Here is a 10,667-nt window from a genome sequence, read left to right as displayed (position 1 = left end):
AGCTTTTGCAGATCTGCCTCTACATCATCAATCCATTGCATTCGGGGTCATTTGATCGCCTGCCTTTTGGTTTTTGTCTGTATACAATTTTCGCTCCTTTGTTGTCTGACATTCCTTCAAGTTGACCTGCCCAACGTTGTCTGTTCTTTTTTATTTCAGTCACTATCGGTGAGTCTTCATACAATTGATATATCTCATAGTTAGTGCGTGTCCTCCACCTTGTTTCATCTTGTATAGAATCAATAATATAAATTAAATAAATATATGAGGTGCGGTGGCTAAGCGGTAAAGCGCTTAGCTTCCGAACCGTGGTGCCGGGTTCGAATCTTGGTGAAGACTGTGATTTTAAACTTTGGGATATTTGGGCGCCTCTGATTCCACCCATTTCTAATGGGTACCTGACGTTAGTTGGGGAAAAGTAAAGGCGGTTGGTCGTTGTGATGGCCACATGACACCTTCGTTAACCGTAAGCCACAGAAACAGATGACCTTTACATCATCTACCCTATAGATCGAAAGGTCTGAAAGGGGAACTTTAATAAATATGCAAATTGTTGAGAGAAGTTAAAAAAGTATAAAGTCATTTAAAATTATACAATTTGTAAATATATGCATTTTTTATAGATTTTATAGATTTAATCTGTGCATGTATGTAATGTTCGCAGTAGTCCGCGGGCCGCATGTGACCCGTGGGACGTAATTTGCCCACCCCATATATCTTATTAATGCTATTAGGGTTAGTTTAGTTTTTATTTATACCACGTCTAGAAAGAAGTGGAAATGACGTAAGGTATACAAAATATATGTAGACATTGGGGAAAATAAAAATGGTTTAAAATTACGGAATTTGTTACATATTTCTATTTATGCTTCATAATGAACCTGCGACATTTTGGGAAAATATTTTAACAAATACAAATACAAAGTTAGCTTTTTTCGTGAATATCGGTCTTCAGGCTGCAAATCTATCAAAAACTGTTCTTTGTGAGCGTCTAGGAGGTAAAAGGAACCTGTGAACGAAATTTCATGAAGATCTGTATGATGACTTAAGAAAAGTCTTGATCAAAGAGTCAGTGGTAACTTACAAATATATAGTACATTAGCAGGACATCTATATAAAAACCTTTTTTTAATACATTTATTTAGCTAAATTTTCTTTTATATAGGAGATTGTTTTCATTCCAACGTGGAAAAACTTTCAATTTGAATAGACAATGAAAGTTAAGTAAGATTTCGTTTTGTTTTTTAGACCTGTATTATAAGAAAAGATAAGATATTGTTAGAGAAAAAAATTATTCGAGTATTTTTAGTCTCTTCAATATTACACTGAACTTGTCACTGAATAACTAGATCCTGATATTGAAACAGTTGTAATCTATTGTTTCAATCGCCAATAATTGTTGATATTTTAAAAGAAACATACAGTAGATAAATTTTGATGTCTATAGTTTTAAACTTGTATGCCTGATACAGGTATTTGAAAAAGCTTAAAAGGCTCTTTGTTATTTAAATTAACCTTGGGGTATTCAACAACAGCTGGTTTATCAGCAGGACCAGATGCAGCAATGTAAGTTGTAATGTTTTTTCCAATCGCATCCTTACTTGAGACATCACGGCGATTTAATTTAATTTTCTCCCACTTCACATTAACACTTGTGCCTTCAACTTTTTCCAGTTTCCCTGTTAAACTAAATTGATATTGAGTTTCATCAGTAAGTCTGTTAATGACTTGACGTGCGTTAGGAAACTTTTGAAATAACATTCCCCACATCCAAGGACCTTCATTATTATCGCTTTGCTTTTTAAGAGCTTTATACATTGGAACATAGGAGTCACCAAAACAATAATTGTAGGTTGGTCTACCACTGTTAGTTCTGTAGTTTTGATGAAAGTTACCATTACCATCTTCCCAACGCAGAAAACCTTTCATTTTTACAGAAAACTTGGTCGTAATAATTGCAGTGTACGGTACAGTTGTTCTACTTTTGCTCATGATTATCTCGTATTTAGCTCCTTCCATGGGCTTAAGGGTAATTGATGATTGTTTAGTAAATCCCGCAGTTTGAGAAATACTCTTTTCATTGGTAGAGGCCTTGGAGAATTCAAATTTAGTCGTATAAGAAGCCTTGCCGCTGACTGACGCAATCTCAAAGTTTAGTTCTATTCCAAGTTCATGACTGTTGGTAAAAGTACTAGTGGTAGAATGTGTAATAGTTTCTTGGATTGTCTTAGTTCTATCGATCGATTCTTTTACAGGGGAAGACACTTGATTGTAAAGAACTCCAGAGTCTACAATTTCTGCTTGAAGATCTTCTATGACACTTTTTCCATAAATAATTTCCTTGACGGCAAATCCCCAATCTCCGAAAACCAAGTTGAGTCTTTCGCCACTTTTTTCACCCTTACACAATTTTCTCCAAACTGTGCGTGTATCAGCTGCCCATGTGAAGCCATTTCTTGTGAAATCTTCACCAACAGCTATCCCATAGCAGCCATAGCTCCAGCCATAACCCATGTAATATGCTAAGTTAGCCATATTCCACAATGTCGTGTCCATGATGCGTGTCTGAATTTTACTCTTCTCGTCCATTTCTAAAGGTTTGGCTGCTGGTGTACAACATCGAATTTTTTTCAAAAAGTAAAGGTCATCTCCGTCAGCTCGGTACAGTCCGGTCAGAAAATATCCCCTTGGACATGAACATTGACCCTTTTGACTCATACAGCTACTTATGTCAACGTCTTCACAGGTTCCATAATTCAATGGATGATTGGCTGGCTTAGTGCATCTTGCGCTCTCGAGATTGAAAAGATAGCCTTTAAATCTTGGCCATCCAGTATCAGACCTGTACAAGCCTTGAAGGAAGTAGCCTACACGACAAAATGCCCAGGTGTAATCAGAGTCCAAAGTGGTAGACCAATTCTCATAGATTACATGCTGTTCCACACTATTCCAAGGAGCTGGTGGTCGGCAACATTGAACACCTTCTAAGTTACTAAGTGGGTCGTCTACCAAGTTCACGTCATTTCTGTCCAGTGCATTTATGTAATAATTAATCTCATTACATTTAGACTGTCCAGGAGTATCAAAACTGTACCACCATGAGGAATAGGTGCATTGAGAGCTGACATACTGCACCAGCGTGACAGCAAGAAAGATTTGTAAAAACATTTTCTAATGACTTGTTCTGGCTATATAACTGAAATGAAAAAAAAAATCAAAATAAAAAAATGTTTTCAAGCTTTAATAGATGAATTTGTTTTAAGATTTTGTCAAATGTATTTATTTATTTATTGTGCTTTTCCTTTTTTTTTTCACAGTAAGTACACATAAATTTAAAAACCGAAATAATTATATAAAACTAGTTTATTCTAGTACAATAAAATGAGCATCATTAGGCTACATCTTTCTGTATAAATAATAGAGAGAGAATATAATTCAATTTGTGCATTAAATGTAAACAATATTAATTTAGTTATCACTTGATTCTATTTGACCGTACTGTTATCCAGAATTAGCATTGAAAGAACAAATTAACAGTCTTCACCCTCCTGTATGTTCTGTCCTTTTTTTGACAATTCTTCTTTTCCGTTTGAAATCTCTTCATGGAAACATTAGCCTGGGGAAAGGGGAGGGGGGTGTACACATCTCTAAAATATCTAAAATTGACAGGTTATGTATATCTTTGGGGAAATAAATACTTGTTAATTGGCCACAAGCGGAAAACTTTGGTTTGGCTGTTGTAATTTTACAAAATATATATTATGTTAGAATTAAATTTGTTTCTGTAGGTCTAGACATTTTATATATAGAACACTGTGAGTACTCCTGCATGCATTTATTAAAGAGTAAAATAAATAGGTGTTCAAGAGCTTTTTGTGCACAGTCTTATCTGTCTAGACTCTAGACCAGTGTCTTTTATGTTTCTAAGTTTGGTTGTATATACCTATCACCAAAATATAACTTTCTATACTATTTAGATCTAGTATTCAGGTGTAAATTGCTGTCTTATTTTGTTTCAAATCTGGATCTATATCACCAAACTAGAATCTACTATACAATATTTCAAGGACCAGTTTGAGATGCTAGGCTACTGTCTTTTAAAGTTATCATGTCTGGATCTATATCACCAAACTAGAATCTCCTATACCATATTTCTAGAACCAGTTTAAGATGCTAGGCTACTGTCCTTCAAAGTTATCATGTCTGGATCTATATCACCAAACTAGAATCTCCTATACCATATTTCTAGAACCAGTTTAAGATGCTAGGCTACTGTCTTTTAAAGTTATCATGTCTGGATCTATAGCACCAAACTAGAATCTACTATACCATATTTCTAGACTCAATTTGTTATTCTATACTACAGTCTTTTACACTTATCATGCCTGGATCTGTATCACCAAACTAGAACTTTATCTACTCTGAGTAGATTTATTCATGTGTATAACAAGTACTTTTTTGTATAGAGTTGGGGCCGGGTTAAAATATTTTATTTTTATCTATCATTCATTAGCTGTTACGAGCAAAGTAATCGCTTTTACAAAGGCTGGCCAGCTGTATAAAGTGAAAATAGTGTTTTCATTAAAACCTTTTTTTTTATTTACTTTTTTATGTTATTTATTATGTTTTTTTTTTAAACTCCCTAACACTAGACTAAGCACGAAACTTTTAGAAATGGGAATTTCCGAAACTATTGACGTAACACAAATATTCCCAATTATACTATTTGCTACTCGTCATAAGGTTGCAATATATTCTATTTTCTTGCTGTTGCAATATATTCTATTTTCTTGCTGTTGCAATATATTCTATTTTCTTGCTATAGTAAGTTACACTTAACAAATATTGCAAAGCTCTTGTAATAACTTAAGGGAGGCAACTCTACATTTTTAATATGGCAAAATAATGGAAAAAAAACCTGGCCATGTTATCATGTATTAACCAGTAGCCTTCACTATGCCTCCTAGTAGCATAACAGGACGAGATGAACAAAGCAACAAGATTTCTCAAAAGATTGGCTCCCATTCCCATGGTTGTGTATTGTGTACGGTGGATTGTCCAAGCATGGTCCCGAATTGAAGAAATATAGGAAATTCTTGAAACAAATTTAGACTCTGTATTTCTGCATATCGATATTAACACATTCATACACATCAATCCTTCATTTATGCAGTCACAAAGACGGACGCTCCTGTCATTCTTCATGCTTCCCAGTACATGGAATAGATCTGGCGGCAATACTTGTTTCTTGTTCAGAAATCTTGGCAACATTATCATAGGGCTGGCCTCAACATTTAATCTAATCTATTATAATAATAAAGATAATAATAATATAATCACTGCTTTTTAAGAAAGCTGTACACTTTCTTATCCATACATTCTCCTGTTTGGCTACCTATCTCATGGAAAGTAGGAATGCAGTTCTCAAATCATCCAAGGTTAAGACTGTTACTTTATGTTTCATAATTTGGATAAATAATTATATATTGTCCTAGAAAGACATGTCATGCATGACGATAAACGAACCAGTAAAAATTCTCATCTTTACTTTAAATCACTCAACACTCTGTTGTTATAGTTTTTATGCCGAACGTTCTATACTTGTACTACTCTCGCATTTCTGATTTATAAATCAGTCTTTGTAAAGAAACTATCTAATTTTGTAAACCTGGTAATCTCTTCTTCAGTTATCTGCTTCTTTGTTCTTTGAAAAGCTCCAATTTAACTTCTAGTTGACATGTTGCAAAAATTAAATAAAGATAAATTATAAATAAATATACACTTTAGGATAAACTTCAATTTATTATTATTTTGACTAAAGAAAGTTAAAATATGTGCTGTAATGACAGATACAGGTGTCTTCGAGGAATCGGCCTATTTTTTTTTCAAATTTAATAATCTAATTGTCCATCAATTAATTAATTAATTTTCTTATTTTTTTGTTTGTGTATTAATTTCTTTTTACTATAAAGTCTATTTTTATATAAACTTAAAGATATAGAAAACAAGATTACAAAGAGAGTTTGTGTTACACAAACTCAGAGGCGGCCCCCGTCGAAGTCGGATCCCTGTCGGATCTGCATATTCGCAAATAATATTCAAGAAGTGATTTAATTTTGATGTAAAATGTTTTACATGTTTCGGATGTTCCTTCAGAGTTGAAGATAATTACTTCCTAGTCCAAACCTCCCGCAGGACGACGGGGATGGGAGCGGGCAGGTTTGAACCCTGGACCATCCATAAATCTGAACGACAGTCTAGCGCGAAAACCGCACGACCAGGCAGCCATCCGATGGTCAAAAGTAATAATGTTTCAAAGATTCATTTGCCGTAAATTTAAATTTAAATTAAATAAAAAAATAGTAGATTAGTTTTAGTATATTAAAACATTACAATATTGATCAAAACGTTTGGAAATGAAAATCTACACTTTTTTACACTTTAAGTTTAGAAATTGAAATTCTACATCTTAATCTAGTCTATTTTAGTCTAAACTAGATCTACAAATTCTAAATCTAGACTCTAAAATAATTTTAATTAGAATATAAATCCAGATCTAGATATACTGTAATAAAAATCTAGATCTAGTTTAAAAAATCTAGATTAGATCTAAATCAAGATATCATTCCTTTTTTAAACGCGAGTCACATAACGAGGCTTAATAAACATTACTATACCGAGTTCTTTTTTCATTTCATTTGAAGAATTAATTCCATATAACGTCAGAGGGAAAAAAAAAACACTACGTCACACGGCCTAGCTAGACTAAAAATCGCCTTCATCGATACGAGCCATTTATCCGAGTGTTCATTGACTTTGGTGCACCGAGTGCGTTCTTTAAGCATTTCATTTAAAGAATTCATTCCATATGACGTCAAAGGAAAAAAAAAAACACTACGTCACACGGCCTAGCTGGAATAAAAATCGCCTTTATCATTACGAGCCATTTATCGAGTGTTCATAGACATTGGTGCACCGAGTGCGTTCTTTTAGCATTTCTTTTAAAGAATTCATTCCATGTGACGTCAAAGGAAAAAAAAACACTACGTCACACGGCTTGGTTAGACTAAAATATGTTTTTATTAATACAAGCAATTTTTCGAGGGTTAATAGACATTGGTGCACCGAGTGCGTTCTTTTAACATTACATTTAAAGAGTCCATTCATATGACGTCAAAGAAAAAAAATTCCATTACCTCACAATAGGCTAGTACCGGTACCATAAAAAAAATGTCTTTATTTATACGAGATATTTAACGAGGGTTCATAGACATTGGTGCACTGAGTTCTAATAGAATTTATTTAAAAAGGATCAAAGCCGCATTGTTTTTGCGTTTTGTCTGTCAGTCGGTCTGTCCGTCATCATGATATAAAAAAAAACAACTAAAAGTTATTAAAAATTGATTAACCTTTATTCTACGTTTCAAAACATCGCAATAATTTTTAGGTATGAACACAATTGAAAAGTTTATATAATAGATTGTTCCGGATGTTTGTATAAATAGTAAAAGAAAAAGAGAATTTCAGATAAATGAAATACCGTTAATTAAATTTTTTGGATGGTCTCGTATAAAAATTAGATGTACTACAGCCATGTGGAGAGATTTTCATACCTTACTTTCGTGTTTGGATTCTGTTTTCCTAAAAAATTGGAACATAATATTAACGATAATTGGATTTTTAAATGTTTTAGGTAGAAAGTTAAATGTACTGTAAGAGAGTAGTGAGTTAAAATATTTTTCATAAAAATCCGTAAAAACATTATTTCGTAAATGAGAAGATTATTTGTTTATTAATTAGAAGAGGGAGTTCAAACAATTATTTGGCGTTAATAGACTTTTAAATAAATTCGGAAATTTCTGGCGACGATTTATAAGAAACAAAATCCGGAACTTTCTTTATCGATTACAAAACTTCTATGTTAAGTTTTAGCAAAAAAATTAAATGTCTAAAAAGTAATTTTCAGTAATCAATTCTAGTAAATTATTTTTTTTAAAGCCCTGAACAACCTATTGTCGATATTTTTTAAATTTGTTTAAAGATGAAAATACGGAACAATTTGATATTGATAACCAAATTATAGTGACGCATTGTCAAATAATATAAGTATAATATTAGTAAATTATGCGATTTCAAACAATCATTAGGCATAATTCATGTTTTATAAAACAATATCCGGAACATTTTTACACTTAATGAAATATAAGTCAGTATAGAGATTTTGATTTAGCATTAATATGCTATTTACATAAAAAAACGGAACAACATATTATTGATAATGTGTTTTTGCAACGTTTAAGCATGGAAATTGAATGTAATATAAATTAGAAGAGCAAACAAACATTTGTTGGGGTTGATTAGTTTTGCACAACAAAATCCGGAACAATCAATTTTTAGATACTTAAAACTATTGAGATGTTACGGGAGGAACATTAAAGTGTAAATCATATTTTCAATAGCTTTTAGAGTTCTAGTTTTTTTAATCTAATCGTGACGGACAGAACGACCAACAGACATAACGCACAAAAATAATCTTCTTTTATTCGGATGGGGGCACTAAAGAAAAATAAATAAAATCTGATTTTTTAAAAAAGTTTAAGGAATTGGTTTAGCACCTGGTCAAGTAGCGACGTTACGCTACTGCACGAAAATCGCTGCATAAAAAGTCCATTTAAAAAAATGTGCGTGATATTTACATACAAAGTGCATTATTAGCCTTTATAAACAAACAGAAATGTTTTCTTTTAATTTTAGCAGCTAGTTGACCAGAAAAAACATCGTTAACTATTATTTATATTTGTTATAAACATTTCCTGTACATTTTATAAATATATTTGACTTAGTGATACTGAAAATACACAAAATTAGTCCATCTTTGTTAGCATATTGTAACATTGCCTCCCTTACATTTACGTATTTGTTTTAGAATTGGTGTATTTTTATGAAAAAATCGCTTGCATAATTAATTTTATAAATTAAACGGTTTGCTTTTAGAAAACCAAAAGTAGCCGTTGCACCTAAACTTTTCAAGCCGCATTTAATGATGAAATAATATTTTTCATATCTCTTCTAGTTTTCGAGATCTGAGTGTGACAGACGGACAGACGGACAGACGGACATTTTGCACAAACCTAATAGCGGCTTTTTCCCCTTACGGGGGCCGCTAAAAATGTGTGTTTTCTATTTTGCATACAAAAATAGAAATAAATTATTGGCATTTACTTAAAACAAATATCGTTACTAAATGTACTAAATGTGACGTTTGATCATTCGGACAATTTTTACGTTGCCTATAATATTTCTGGGGTGCTAAACTTAGCTTGTTCTTCTTTGAGATATATTGAACACTGAGAACAGGACCAAACAAAAACACAGGCTATACTATAACTGTACACACTACCTAAACAAGAGCTGTCCACTCCTCAGTCTTCAGAGAGTAAGAACTTGTAGAAATAGTGTTGTTGTTGTTGTTGTTGTTGTTTTTTGCTGGTGTTTACCTGAATATAAATATGGAGACTTATAAAACAGATCAAAGTTCTACAATGACGTAATGTTATTGAAGACCTATGGTGAGCTCTATCAACTTTTTTTTTACCAGATTATGTATATTTTATCCATAACCAGTACGATATGTATGGATTCATTAAAAAAACAAAGCTTATATTAAGCAAATTTCTAAATCTAATATATCTATGCGATTACTAAGATTTTTACCAATTTTTTTTGTTTAACGCTATTTCATGCTTTTAGTTTCAATACTACACAATTGTGATATCATTTGTATAGACCAGTTGGGTTAGGGGTGGAGAACAAGCAAACTTTTCTCTCAGCAAATTAAAGGGAACTAATTCAACTTATACCATCACATCAGTCAAGTACAATTTTCTTTCCCTTGCCCGAGATACCAAAGTAATTAACTGCCAATAGTTCATTAACTAATTTTCTCATTTTTGTTATTGAATATTGTGTTGTGCGGTACAAAAAAAAATTCAACTTGATCCGAGATTGGGAGTTGGAGAAATAACGTGTACAAACTTATTTATCAGACAAACGGTGTGGGCTCATAGAAGCTTTGTAAAAACTAAATAAACATCTAGGTTATGGCATTTCTTACAAAACCCTTTTCACACTCTCTCACTCTTTCTATCTCTCTCTCGCTATCTCTCTCTCTTTCTCTCTCTCTCTGTCTGTCTCTGAGAAAGAGACAGAGAGAAAGATATATATATATATATATATATATATATATATATATATATATATATATATATATATATATAGAGAGAGAGAGAGAGAGAGAGAGAGAGAGAGAGAGAGAGAGAGATAGATAGATAGATAGATAGATAGATAGATAGATAGATAGATAGATAGATAGATAGATAGATAGATAGATAGATAGATAGATATTAGAAAGATAGATTTATTGGACGATTGATTAAAATTTTATCAGTACTAAAATCACTATGTCTATAAATAGATTTACTTACTAGAAGACGTTATACAAACAAACAAAAAGGAACAAACGATGTGGCAACTTGTGTACAGTAAGCTCGTGTCATGTATCTGTCTTTATAAATAGAGAGCCTTTGGTTTGGTGAGAAAGTGTTTCCTTGACCTTAAGATACTCTCCCCTGACAAATAAAAACAGCCTTAAAACACGCTATGTAATA

General features: G+C 32.4%; 1 protein-coding gene across 1 annotated transcript; it reads right to left on the bottom strand.

The window, feature by feature from the left end:
• Positions 1-291: 291 nt before the first annotated feature.
• Positions 292-10,667, bottom strand: LOC106071950 (uncharacterized). The gene is made up of 3 exons (XM_056034113.1): positions 10,485-10,667; positions 9,401-9,497; positions 292-3,196 (listed from the first exon to the last, which is right to left on the bottom strand). The coding sequence occupies exon 3, from the start codon at positions 3,166-3,168 to the stop codon at positions 1,450-1,452; it is 1,719 nt and encodes a 572-aa protein (XP_055890088.1). The 5' UTR covers positions 3,169-3,196; positions 9,401-9,497; positions 10,485-10,667; the 3' UTR covers positions 292-1,449.

The sequence above is a fragment of the Biomphalaria glabrata genome, chromosome 6, assembly GCF_947242115.1.
Source record: "Biomphalaria glabrata chromosome 6, xgBioGlab47.1, whole genome shotgun sequence".
NCBI classification, from domain to species: Eukaryota; Metazoa; Mollusca; class Gastropoda; family Planorbidae; genus Biomphalaria; species Biomphalaria glabrata.
Note: the sequence above shows the minus strand (reverse complement) of the source record. Positions and strands in the feature narration are given on the sequence as shown.

Coding starts and splice junctions, on each gene's coding strand:
- LOC106071950 (XM_056034113.1), bottom strand. CDS start 3,168: ATGTTTTTACAAATCTTTCTTGCTGTCACGCTGGTGCAGTATGTCAGC.